General features: G+C 36.0%; 1 protein-coding gene across 1 annotated transcript; it reads left to right on the top strand.

Annotated features, from left to right (window-relative positions):
* The first annotated feature begins 249 nt into the window (after window positions 1-249).
* LOC139968620 (inorganic pyrophosphatase-like) lies at window positions 250-14,295 on the top strand. The gene is made up of 13 exons (XM_071972798.1): window positions 250-490; window positions 1,355-1,416; window positions 3,520-3,576; window positions 4,089-4,208; window positions 5,251-5,337; window positions 5,988-6,051; window positions 7,680-7,742; window positions 7,966-8,006; window positions 8,805-8,891; window positions 9,036-9,121; window positions 9,647-9,722; window positions 10,728-10,767; window positions 11,665-14,295. The coding sequence occupies exons 1-13, from the start codon at window positions 286-288 to the stop codon at window positions 11,694-11,696; spliced, it is 1,020 nt and encodes a 339-aa protein (XP_071828899.1). The 5' UTR covers window positions 250-285; the 3' UTR covers window positions 11,697-14,295.
* The last annotated feature ends 26 nt before the right edge of the window (window positions 14,296-14,321 follow it).

The following is a 14,321-nucleotide window of genomic DNA, read 5'->3' on the forward strand; positions in this document are numbered from 1 at the left end:
CGAAGTTGTTTTGTACTACCTGCTTCGTGAAACTTTGTGTTGCCAATTTACACTACAACTAGTTCTTTTTATAAAAAATTGTAATAATTAATAGTATAGAATTTTTTGCGTTTAGTATTTTTATAAATACTATAAATATGTTATAAATAATAATTTAAAATTAATTTATTAATATAATTGTTTAGTATCTTAAAATTTATTTTATCATTTTAAGTTGGCAATGCAATCGATCAAGGTTCACGGGCGTCTGCAGGCAATACATATTTGCGTTGACGAACTTTGTCCATGCACTGCCACATGTTGACTCAACACCTTCTCCGAAGGTTTATACCTCACATATATCCACAATTGCTGCAGAATTGTCCTGCAAAGTTTGCCACAGAATTATTTACGTCTGGAGGAAAACATCGCACGTACTTTGCTTCAACAATGGCATATAGAACAGTAGAGAGAGGACCACCGAATTCACTGGACTACCGTGTTTACTTCCGTACGTTCTCATTTATAGCAATAACATTAGGGTTGAAGTAGGCTTATTTACAACTAAGTTTAAGACTTACTTGTACCTAGTAGTATAGCTTAGGTGTTGTAATTGATGCACCCACGTAATTGACACCTCTAAATATTACTATATATCACCGTGGCAACCATACTGCATGCAACCTAACCTTTTTGCACCTCAGCAGAGATACGTTTTTCACGTGTATGAATTCTTTTCAGGTAGGCCCCCTATGTGCCGATGAAACTTTGGTTCATTTAAAAAAAATTAAAGCTTTTTACACACTCCCACAATTGTGCAAGTATTTTTTGCTTTTTGAAATTTTACCCTCCAAAAATAACCAAATTTACCCTGAGATGACGCCACTACTCTGTAAGAACGATTCGTCTGCTACATCTGGGCATCCATACACTATACAGTATTGTTTTGTAGCAATTTTGTTACATGACATTAATGTAAGATTATGGACAAATGTGTCAATCATGGGGTATTAATGGACTTGACCAGGCAGACCTCTTCGGGTTAGATTCTCCTCAACTGTACAAGTTGTGGGACCATAAGAATAAATATTTTGGGGTCATTTAATTTCTGAGGTACTACACATTTGAAAATCGCATACATTTTAGTGTTTTGGGATTTTCCTAAATTACATATATCGTTCATCAAACCTTAAGTTTCTCAATTAAGAGCCCACCATGCTACTTTATTATTTTGCGTGTTGTATTTCTATGTAAAGACAACATGAGAGTTGGTCTAGTTGGACCTTGAATACAAGCTAAGCACACCTGTCATGTACCTCAGCTGTATCAGGGTTGATAATGAGAGCTTAAAAAAATTTTTTTTTGTCTTTTCCAGAGGATGAGTCCGGCAAGATTGTTTCTCCCTTTCACGACATTCCTCTCTTTGCGAATGCGGAGGTGAGAAAATTAAACTTTAAGTTATCAGACTAAGCTCAATAGTAACCTGGAATTTGTGTTCCTTTCCCTTACTTTTCCGTTGTGTTGTACATGCTTTCGTTGGCTTAGCAATTTGAAAAACAGGTCTTTTAAACTGAGAGGTTATTTTAATTGATGCTATTTCTGATTGAAAGGAAATTCTGAATAATCTTTTGTAGACTTGGGAAGTTCCAGGTAAATATGAAACAAAAAGAGAGGAAGTGACAGTTACGTATACATTACAAAAATGTTGATGTTACAAAAAAGTTAGTTTCATTGTGCACACACGCACACTAGCCGATTATCCACAATCTTCCCTTTAAGATGATGGAACAAAGGTCAGGAGAGGTAATAATGTGACAACCTTGTAAAAACAGTGATGGTATGTCAAAATGGGTAATTTGAACTCGTCTTCATGCTTGATTTGAGGATGCCTCAAGTGAAAAAGTGTTCTTGTGTGTATTTGGAGGTTAAAGGTCATATGAGACAAACATGCGTCACAAGGTGGAAACTGAGCGACCTTATCTCAAGATGGGAAACATGCAGGTTAATGTGATTCCTAAATATTAAATTGCAACCTCAATGCAGGTTTGAATTATGGTTTCAGACAGCATTGAAGTTACTAGACAGCTCTAACTAACATACCAATGTTAGGGGACCAACTCTGTCTGTCTATACCGTATGTCTGTCTGACTAACTAATCTATACTCACTTCAATAGCTGTTTACTTACAGATAAAATGGTCTTGTATAATCTTGCACTCATCACATGCTAATTGATATTGCAGATGTATATTTAGGGAGAACTTTGATAAATGATGTTTACATTGCTGGTCCTTAAGTGTGATTTATCTTGAAATCGTGGAACTGTTGTACACTTATGCAAAGTTCATTGCATATAATTGCACCTGTGTCATTCACTCAAATTGAAATGTGCAAACATTTGATGTTGTTGAACTTGGTCTGTGAAGTCGCTTTGAGTTTGACATTGATTAACAACAGTACTGTATGATAATCACCACAGTGTTATCTGATTGTACAATACTGTACATGTAGTATTAACTTGTGGTCTTTAGTTGTAGAACCGTTTGTTCTTAAAATGGAAGTACATCTCTGCTGTTCTGTATCATTATGTGTGAAGTTGATGCCCGTATTTTATACCCGAGGCATTCAGGCACATGACATTAACTTTACATTCTTACAGTAGAATTTGATATCGATCAGTAATAACTCACCTGGTCAGAAGTGAGAAGCAAGGAGGCAATATCTAGATGTCATGTCTCCCGTAAAATCTGAGCCTCATTCCCCCTTGTCACCCACTACCCCAGTAACCCTCCCCAACACCCCCACCCCCATCCCTTCCCCCAACAAATCACTCACCTCTCCTGTTACCTCTTCAGTTACAAGTATGTATATTATTAAGTGCTTGTCAAACCAAGTCTTAAAATTATCAATCATTTACTTCGAAGTGTTTGTGAGTTTGTGACTAACCGGAAGGCAAAGTGCTAAGCTTCACGAGTGCAAATTCTGTCAAAACTCCTCAGCGAGTGTAATAATGTAGTGTAATAATGTTGTGAAATAATGTAGTGTAGTATGTGAAAATTGAGCGAGATTTATGCCTCTATTGTAAACAAAGTGTCTCTGAATCTATTTTTGTGTAAACTATTTATTTGTCGTTTACATTGCTATACAATGAGCAAAACTGCTTTTTTCCTTGTGTTTCTTCTTAAGAATGAGAACTGAATCTAACTATGCCTTCTCGACTTTTGGATTAGAGTACAGTGAGAAGTAATTTTAATGACCTCATCAAGGAGAAGGACTATTACAATAACTAATACATCACAAATATTCATGAATTTCTTCTTGGTTTTTTGTGTGATGAAGAAAACTGAAGAAGAAAGCACTTGAAAAATGAGAAAAAAGTAGTAAAATACTTCAGAGAAGGTTGAATAGTGCATACTGTACAGTAGTACTGTTGCATAGTCATACTCTGAGAGAAGAACTGTGAGAACAGACTGAAGACATTCATGGTAGAAACTTTCACAATCAAAAACCTCAAATTCAAGTTTTTCCCCTCTTTTTGCAGAAAACTGTTTTCAACATGGTGGTTGAGGTGCCCCGATGGACCAATGCCAAAATGGAGGTAAGTAAAAGTTCATGCAAAAGAAGAGGGAGGGAGGAAGGAATGGGAGGGAAGAAGGAGAGGGGAGGAAATGAACTTAACTGAAAGAAAAGAATAATTTTAACTAAGTTTACTTATATATTTATTAATTTTATCTACTTAAATGTTATCAAAACTGACTGAAGTTTAATGAAAGATTCAAATTTTGAAATGGAATCTCTGCTGTGTACAAATTGAGAGGGATCCATAAGGTAACATTGCTGTGTCAGAATTTCTTGCAGTTTGTAGATTACGGCCACCTCTAACTGTTGGCTCTGAAATCAAACATGCTACCAGCATTTGAATTGGAGATCCCAAACTTCATTCTATGGAGCCTCAATACTTTCAAGATTACACTTGACATTGAAGAGGTGTTGGGGTGGAAAGTTGGATAGGGATACATGAGTTTGAAGAGGGCAAAGAATAATAAATACTGGGAAGAATTATAAAACTTTAAGTTTTTCTTGTTTTCAAATGTTTTCCTCTCCTTGTAGATATCTGTAAAGGGTGAGATGAACCCCATCAAACAAGATGTGAAGAAAGGGAAACTGAGGTACGTCAAGAACTGTTTCCCGCACCACGGATACATTTGGAACTATGGTGCTCTCCCACAGGTGAGTGATGTGGGTAAATGGGTAATTTGAACTCGTCTTCGTTCTTGATTATTTGAGGATGCCTCATTTGAAAAAGTGTTGTTGTGTGTATTGGAGGTCAAAGGTCATATGAGGCCAACATGCTATGGATACTTTTAGAACTATGGTGCCTCTGCCACATGAGTGATGCCCAATCTCCAAAGAACTTTAGGAATCATTTTGCTGTCTGTCAATTATTGTTTGGTAATTTGTGGAATAGAATACTGTCCAAAGTGTTCTTTTTCATTCCCGGTGAAATCTTTCAAATTTGTACCCTTTTTGTCTGGGAATTTCGTTCATTGCTCACTTACCTGTCTTCACACAACTGCTTCACATTCATTCTGTCATATCTAGAGCCAATAGATAACCCTTGTATAGCTGACCCTAACCCAGTAACCAACCACTTTTTTCTACTAGGGTTCTCTCACGCTACCCTCTCATAGAGTCCACAAGAACCTTTATGAAAAGTGGACTTTTCAGAAATTACAAATTATGGATTACCTCAGAAAGAAATGTTAAATAGTGCATGGAATTGATTATTTCATCATATCATGTGTTGGTATAAGAAAATAAGGGGGTAAAAACTATTGTTGATATTAAATAACCAAGTTGTTGTGCATGAAAGTTGCAGAAACATCTCACGTTTGTTTCTGCTATACCACTTTGACAATCCAGAATGGGTCAAAGTTGACCGAACAGTGTGTAACCAAGGTCGAGAAGACCAAAACTATTTCAAAGACTTTATAGACAATTTCTCAGTTTTTGTGCAATCATAGCAAATCCTGTCAAAGCAAAAAAAGCAAAAGATATTTCAAGGTAAAACATGTGAGAAAAGATCTGTTGAAAAAGTCCAAAAAATTCCCGATTGATTTTGATCACATGCAATTTTTCCAAACTAGTCAGAGTAGTATCATGATGTGAACTTTGCATTTGTCATGAAAGGGAAAGACCCTTGACTGTCATCATGTAAATAATGTTTGCAAAATTCCCGATTTATAATCAAAATTGTTTCTTCTATTTACAGACCTGGGAGGACCCAAATCATACAGACAAGGACACTAAATGTAAAGGAGACAACGACCCCTTGGATGTATGTGAAATTGGTTACAAGGTATGGGTCCTAATAAATGTTTCATTTTTATTTTTTCAGTTTTGGGTGTAATTGAAGATTGATCTCACAAAGAGACACAGTCAGATGCCATGTTTTAGTTATCTCCTAGTTTCATTTTGTACTTGTAGATTGACAATTAAAAGATTTAACAGACATACAAATGTGGCTTGAGAAATGTTAGAGCAAATATCAAATTATGGTAATGCCCTTTAGTTTATTATCTTACCTGCCCTCCTTCCTAAATTTTCTGGTCCAAAGAAGGAAAAGGGTCATAAAGTCAAAAACAATTGACCACCTCGGTGAGTTACTGTAAACCCTAGGCTTTGTTCTCTGTAGTGTTCATAGTAGACATCCTTCAATCATAGTCTTCACCCCCTGCAACCCCCCCCCCCTCCCAAGAAATAAATCAACCCTTCTTAAAGGGCTGCATTCAATATAAACCACATCCAGGATTATATTAGGTTGTTATTCACTTCTGCAGTTGTATTTGATAAAAAAAAACACCTGGCAAGCATCAACTTATCTTCTTAATATGTTGCATAAATTTACATGCACAGTATGTAGATCACAGCATATGTATATACCTATAAATATATATATATTTGTATGTTTGTAAATAAGTTTAATATTTTGTTACTTCAAACATTTAGGTAGCAGCTAGGGGTGAAGTAATGAAGGTCAAAGTACTTGGAACCCTTGCCATGATTGATGAAGGTAAGTTTTTTCTTTCTGGAATATTTATATATGTATATATATTTGAAATTGTAATGGAGTTGGGAAATCCAGAACAGTGAAAAATCTTCCACCTGGATTCGAACCCAGGCCTCCTGCTTTATATGCGGATACACTAACCAACTAGGCCATGGATGCATATATATGTATATATACATGAGGTCCCATGTAGAAAGCATTGGAAACTGACAGCACAGAGGGTGTCATGCCCATTCAAGTTTGTCAGTAATGTTCTCCGTCCATGGTATAAAATTATCATATAGCATTAAAAATGTCCCCCCCCCTCACCCCCCCCCTTCTTAAAACTTGAGGCTATTGTATCTTTAAGTGGCTGATTTTGCACTTTTCAAGATGACTTTGAATTCTTGTCGTTAAATCGAAATGAATCACTGAGAAGGTTCTATAGAATGATTGTCCTTGTCATTCTGGCAACAGTTTTGACTGACAATTAATTGTGACGTGTTAAGGCTAACAGATTCCAGTTACCACCCAGCATTGCAGGTTTATCTTTGGTGTTTACTATCATGCTACATTTGATATGTACACAGTAGTGATACACCAGCCTCTCAAAACACTTTGATCTAATAAATTATAAATTGCCAGGTTTCAGTCATTTTGAAAGCAACTGCTGTGAATGCTCTGCGCCCCCTTTGGTGGTAGAAGTTCATTGTGCCAAACGTTATGATTTATGACAGGTTAAGGGTTTACTAGCAGTAGGTGAAAGTGTGTTTATAAGTAACCCAACCAGTATGCCTGTGTGCTTTACCTTTATCTGTTGCATATATGTATTGTACAAGTATATACCTTTATTCAATGCTTGAAGCCAACAAATTTTACTCAGTAAAATTATTTTAGTCTTTTTTTTTTTTTTTGTGCCGGCACATAAGGTCCACAAGGGTCATATTCACTGTACATAATAATAAAGAGGCATCAAATGTGGAATAATATGGTGGCATCAACATGGAATATACTATAATAAAATCTTTGAATAAGTTTTCACTCCCCCATAACAATCTATTGGACACATCTAATCAAATTTTCATTTGAGGTACCGCTTAAAATCCTTGTAAAGATGTCTGTTTGTTTATCACATTGTCTGTTTGTATGATGTTTTGTAGTCTGTTTGGTCCAGTAGGGTCTCTAAGTCTGTGTAAAATGAGAGCAAAAGATGTTTCTTCAATACATTTATAGCACCTGATAGCAGTTGTCATCTCTGTGAACTGTTGACTCTATCATGTAAAATGTTTTTGGGTGAAGTTATATGATGGTTGGATAAGTGCAGTTCATGTTTGAATCAGATTGTTAACCAATCTCATTTGGTGCAATAAATATATTATAATTATATATAAATACAAAAGTCCAACCCCATTTAGCGCCATTAATTTGGAAAAAAAAAAAAAATTTATGTAAAGGTTTTCAATCAGTGATTTTTGAAAAATGACCTTGGTATAAGCCAGTGGAACTCATTCGTATAGTCAGGATTTGAACTTGGAGAGGAATAAATTGTAGAAGGTTCCACATAATTCCTTCCTTTTAACAGTCCCATAGGGATACTTCTCAGTAGAGAATGACGTTTATTTTTCTTTCTTTTTTTTCTTCCCATTTATTAGGAGAAACAGACTGGAAGATTCTGGCCATCAACGTTGACGACCCACTGGCCGAAAAATTAAACGGTTAGTGACATAGAAGGATCTAGAAATCTTGTCTTGGCAACTACTTTAATCTTTCGTTGTGTCTGAATAGAAATATTAGGCTTCATGACATCATATTGAGTTGAACCAGTTTATAGATTAGAGTTGTATGTTAATCTCTTTATGCATTTACCTGTCTGACAAAACCAAAAACTTTGGGTCATTTTTTTTTACATTATCTCTTCTTTTCCATTTTTTATTACAGATATTGCAGATATTCAGAGAGAAATGCCTGGTTTTATAGAAGTAAGACTTATTTTTTATCTTTTTATGCTCTGCTCTCATCAACTCATCCCATTCACAGTGTGTGCATCCATCTCTCTCAAAACAGTCGTGAAAACAATTTGAGGTTTGTTTGAAATGAAACAAGGAACGAAGGTGAAAATTGAAAATGAGGGTTGCATCATTGTAGAACTGAAGTTACTCAGAATAATAATAATAATAATAACTGGTCTTATATTGTGCAGACTCCAACAAAAGAATCTCTTGTAATTGGCTGTATGTGGTAGAACCTGTCATGTCCGATGTGGTTAAATTGTCGTTTGTCATAGCAAAGCCGTGTGTGCCCTGTAGCTGTGCATTCACTTCCCTTTCTAGTTTGGGTCGTTGCCAGACTTCTGAACTAGTAAATATGCTTAGAATTCAATCCGTTCCCTAACCTAATCTGCCGAATCCATTGGTATTGCAGGTAATATTTTGTTTACAATAAATTAAGATTGGAATGCCTTAAAAGTTCTTGTTTACATTGTATAGTGAAAACAGCTCCCTCCCCTCATCCCATCACTTCCCTCCCCCCCCCAATCCTACCCCTTGTACCCTTTTATCTCAATAGTATCTCCCCCATACCAGCTCTGATAAGTAAAGTCAACATTTTTTAGTTCATTAACATGTGTTTGTATCCTTATCTTTCTTCAGTTTGTTCATTACAAGTGTTCTACTATTTTCCTTGACATACTGTTTAGTTGCTATTTTATGCCTTCATTTTCCTGACAGCAATGACGGTGCACTACTTACAAATTATCTCTTTTTGTCTTTTATTTCTAGAGTACATTTGAATGGTTTAAAATCTACAAAGTGCCTGACGGCAAACCTCTAAACACGTTCGCCTTTGATTCAAAACCAAAAGACAAGGTAAGATTTGGAATATTCAGTACATATCTGCCAGTTATCATGTTAGGCTAGGTACAGCAGTGTGTCCTAACCTCCAATATTTCTCTCTTGAAGAAACACACATCCAGACTAATTTTTTGGGGGGGTTCAATTTTTTTCCTTTAGGCTTTCGCTCTGGACATCATAGAGCAGACCCACGGACAATGGAGAGAACTCATTACAGGACGAACAGATGCCTGTGGTATATCATTGTAAGTATCAACAATTACAAAAACATATACAAGAATATGTTCGCAACTCTCGTTGCCATGGTAATGATAGGCAAGGTATGAAAATTGCAAGAAGTTCATCCCAGGTCTGAAAATGTGCATGCATGCAATGAAATTTGTTGGAAATTTTGATGCGGTGTTCTTGTGTGGAACTTTTATTGTATGATTCACTTACTTTTGTAAGTGCAAGAATGTTGCTCGGGAAGTTTAGTAAAGTATGGTTTCTGCATTTGATGGCTGTGGTCATAAAATTTCAACTTGAATCTGATCACTAGATCACTAAAAGTTAGACGAGACAAGTATGTGTTATGTTACGCCCTTCAGTTTTGAGACATAATGAATGGTACAAACTTAAGAAGTTAATTAAGAAGAAATTAATAAACTGATTGCATTAATTTGCTCATCTGTGTATATGCACCGTTGACTGCGAACAGAAGTGTTTTGAAATGTATGATGCTTAATTTGATTCAATTATTTGAGACTGTTAATATTATCGTTTCTTTCTAGGAAAAATGTATCCGTCAAAGAATCTGTTGGTGATAATAAAATCAGTGCAGATGTTGCTAAGAGCATCGTTGATGACGTAAGTATAACATTGGGCGTGTTTTATCATCCTCACGCAAGGGTGTTTGTTAAAGAAATGCTGGCTGTTATTGTAATTAATTAGTTCTTGCCTATCAGTTGGATTTGCTTCTCCTTATTAAGTATACACGACCTACTTAAAGTCATAGAAGGCCTGCCACTCTCTATGGGGGAGGGGGGGGGTGGTGGTGGTTCCAAAGTGGTTCTGTAATCTGAGACAGTTATTCACTCACTCTTCACCCAAATTTAATTTATTTTCAAGAAGGGAGGGAGGGAGAGGGGGGGAGGGGAATGGGTACAGGCGAGATGGGCGCAGAAGGTTGAGGTGATGGGAAATTTCAGAAAGATAAGCTGCTTTGAATATCAACATGTGTGCAGTCCAGACATTTTCATTTACTTTTAAAATGGGGGAGGGGGGGGGGGAGTTTACAGAATCCCCTCAATGTGCCTCCATAATTATACCAGATGAGCAATGAAAGATGAGGGGGTAATAAACTTTCATTAATTTAGAATAAAGAGACTTTTAAAGAGAACACTTCTCCTTGATGCAGGATATGGAGATAGCAACCAGTTAATGATTATTCATGAATCTAATCAGAACCAGAAGCCTGTTATTGTATTTGTACCTTGTTATGAATATTTAATTACTGATATGAATATTTAATTACTGATTATTCATAAATCTAATAGGAACCAGAAGCCTGTTATTGTATTTGTACCTTGTTATGAATATTTAATTACTGATATGAATATTTAATTACTGATTATTCATGAATCTCATCAGAACCAGAAGCCTGTTATTGTATTTGAACCTTGTTATGAATATTTCATGAATATTTGATTATTCATTAATTTAATCAAAAGTAAAAGCCTGTTCATGCATTTGTACCTTGTTATGAATATTTTAATTGACACTCTGAGTGTATTCAGGAATTTTGAATCGTTCATCAAAAAACTTCTTGAAAATCCATCTCAAAATTGTTCCATTTTGTTCATTTGTCTACAGAGCCCACAACCAGGTGATGCTAATCCGATCAGTCCAGAAGGTGAGCAGATTTGTTTTATAATGTCATTACTCCATTATTCTGTAGGTGCATATTAAGGGAACCTATTCTTGACACTGACAATTTTCCTTTCAGCCTTCAACATGTTGTTTAATTTGTTCCTGTGTAGACATTTACTTATCGATTTCTTATCGGCCAAAATGACCTCTTTGTAAAAATGTACCTTATAATCAGTTTCATTGATCAAGTTACTATCCCTTTCCACAATTTTGTCATCTTTCTAAGAAGGATATAGATCAAATAATAAAATACGTGCCCAACAATAACCCTGTCCCTCGTTAGGCAAATTACGAGATGATCTGTATGTAGTATCTATGCTCCTTTGACTTGTGACTCCCACTTGATGTAACCTAGCCATGATCAAATGGTTTAATACAGCCTCAATGTAACAGGCAATGTAAGAGGCTTGAGAGTGGATCAAATTGTTTGGTTTTTGTGCTCAGTCTCTATCTTGCGTGGCCTTTTTTTAACAGTATGTTTAACATCTAATCTCCGTTGAGTTGGACAGAATGGTCACAGGTATTAAGGGGTTAGCAACAACAGATGTAAATACACTCGAGAACATCTGTGAAGTTTACAAATATTTTAGCCTAGGCTAACGAGATTTTCATAGCAGATGTATCTAAATCCTATCCTAACACACTTGTTGAAGCTGGTTGGAAGTTGGTATTCTCATGAATCTGACTAGCAGCTTGTTGCACCCCTCTGGATGAGATGGTATATTCTACAGCCATTAGACCAAACCATGACATGTACTGATACATGGTAACTTGTGTAGTCAGGGAAAGCACAAAGTCTCATTGACTGTGGTTGATCCTTTACTTCTTATGTTCTATTTCTTACCAGTTTTGTTGTATTTTCTTCTTGTGTCATTCACAGTTGACAAATGGCATTACGTAGCCAGCCAGTAACATTCCTCATCAAGCCAGAGTATCTACCAAAGGACATCTCATCCAGTATTGCATCCTCTCACTTCATCACATGATCAATGCACAGATCGCTGGTTGGTCGATTCCGAGGGAATGTTCAATGTAGTAGTTTCTGATTAAACAGTTATAGACACAGCAATTAAATTGCAAGAGATTAATATCACATAATATGAAGTCCTTTATTTTTACCCTTTTTGAAATGATTTCTTGGGACATTTCTAGTTATATAAAAACTATGTATCCTATAGGTACTTGTTGGCTGTTACAGAAATAGTATGTTAGTACATAGATTGACTTAAACATCAGCAAATTCCAGGGATTACAAAACATCAGATACAACCATGATGTCATTTGCATAAAATGAATAATGAAACTGGAGCTGCTAATTGATTATTTTAAAAGTAGAAGAAATATCTTTGTTCGTTGTGCTCTATGAAACTTATTTGCCAATTTGTTTTATCGTTTAATAGTAAAATATTGTGATCAAGATATGTATCTCATTAAAGTTGATTGATTTTGCCACTAATATGTTGAATGTTCAATTATATATTCTAATTTACAAAGACAATGATTGCTACTCTCAAGGCACGTTATCCCACGCTGAGTTTTTTTACTCAAGTCTAGGTTGACCCCTTCACAATATCTGAGAATGTATGAAAGTATCCAAGGAATTACTTTTGGAAAGTTTCAGCAGTTTTTAGTTACGCAACCAATAGGATGAGACATGACCTGAAGCATGTCATGTGACTCATTAAGAACTTGTTGCACATCATGTGACGTGTGTGATATCGTACGACCTTGCCTCTCATTGGTGTGGTTATACGTCGTGAATATTCATATCTAGTCATGTGACCATAGTGTTTCTCATTCCTTTGATTTTCCTACCAGAGTTCTTTCCCTGTGTCTTAATTCACTTTTCAGCTAGCAACAATGGTAGAGCCACCTTGATTTTGCTCTTAGAAATAACCTATGCTAATTTATAAATGGCAGAAAGTATTAATTAGTGAGATAAACCTTTGTCTCAGGCTAATGCCTCTTTTGTTCTTCTCTTTCTTAATAAGGTAATCTTTCATACTAAAGCAGCACTTTGTGTTGAATTTAGAGGTAACAATGTTGTTATTGAATCAAGTAATTAACAAAAGTTGTTTACATTTTAATTTAATGTTTTCTGAGATGGTTACCACCAACGGTGACCAGTGTTTGGTCGTGTCATAATGTAAAAGTATTGGCTATGAATCACTGGTTAGGAGTCATGAGTGGACATTGTTACATGCAAAATACATTAAAATTAAATACAATAAAGAAAGAAAGTAAAGTTGGGTTAGGGGTTGGTGCATCTATGTAGCTGTATTGCAGGTGGCACCCAGAATTTTTAATTTCAGTTGATAACAATAATTTATTAAATTTAACTTGTATTTAGGGCTAAGATTTCAAAACCATCAGAGACCACACCGCTCTGGAGAACACCGACCTGTGTAACTTATTACTATTTAGTAGAACGGTTGGTATTGGTTGTGATTTAGGTATTAAATCCCCCCCCCCCCCCCCAACTTTCCTGACAAGTAGAATGATATGGACCTGTCCAGAAATCAACAATGACCATGTGTGCTCTCAATATTGTCTCAACTACATAAGAGAAGGGATTTCCCTGAAAAAAAATATCAAAAAAAAATTTTTCCTCATGGTTCTCCAAACTTCTCTCAAAATCTACTGCACTTCAGTCAACTGCCCTGTTACTGTGTTGTGTATCTGACTTCATTTAATCCCCCCCCCCCAACATCAATATCTTGTCAACTGTGTGTGATAATAAAAAATAAGTATTTGATGCCGACATGAACAGGTTCTGGAGAGTACTTAAGTTATTCATATCGTTTCTGAAGAATTTGATCATTTCTCAAGCTTTTGTAAGAGTCAAGTTTGCAGAAGGTTGTCTTTCTTTCAGACGTGGTCGTAGCAGACTCCTTTGGTCTAAAGGATGGGTTTGGGGGGGGGGGGGGAGGGCTTTGAAGGGCATATAAGGACCTATATATTCTGTACTTCTGCTATTTCTCACAATTATCTCTTGCATGCAACTTGTTCCTCTCTCTAGACTGGAAAGGTAAACAGACAAATGCTTTACCCAGTTGTTTCTTGTATAGCAGGACTGCATAAGGTCAGCCTGTGGTGTCTGTGCACTAAGTATTCAGCATTTTCATTGCACTTATCTTATCACTTTTTTAAGAGTAATCTTATCTTGAAACACATCTTTCGTGTCTACTGAAGAATGACCCTATCCAACCATCCACCCGAACCAACCCACCCCCACAGCTGTGCAGCAGTTGCTTGAGGAATTTATGGTTACATGCCTGGCTAAGATTAGACAAAATCATCATGAAGAACTGTTAGTAATAACCAATAAAAAAAAACCTGTCTTGCAACAGTCCTATGAAATAATTCATATGTAGGTATGTAATACCAACTTCTCAAAGAATATTCTCATCAAAATGATCTTCAGCAAATTTCTTGCAGTCAGCAGCAATACTTCACATCATGCATGATATAATAATAATAATTTGAATGAATCAGATCATATTTCCATCCACCCTTGGTGTCATCTACTCTTTTGCT

Source organism: Apostichopus japonicus, chromosome 6 (assembly GCF_037975245.1).
Source record: "Apostichopus japonicus isolate 1M-3 chromosome 6, ASM3797524v1, whole genome shotgun sequence".
NCBI lineage: Eukaryota > Metazoa > Echinodermata > Holothuroidea > Aspidochirotida > Stichopodidae > Apostichopus > Apostichopus japonicus.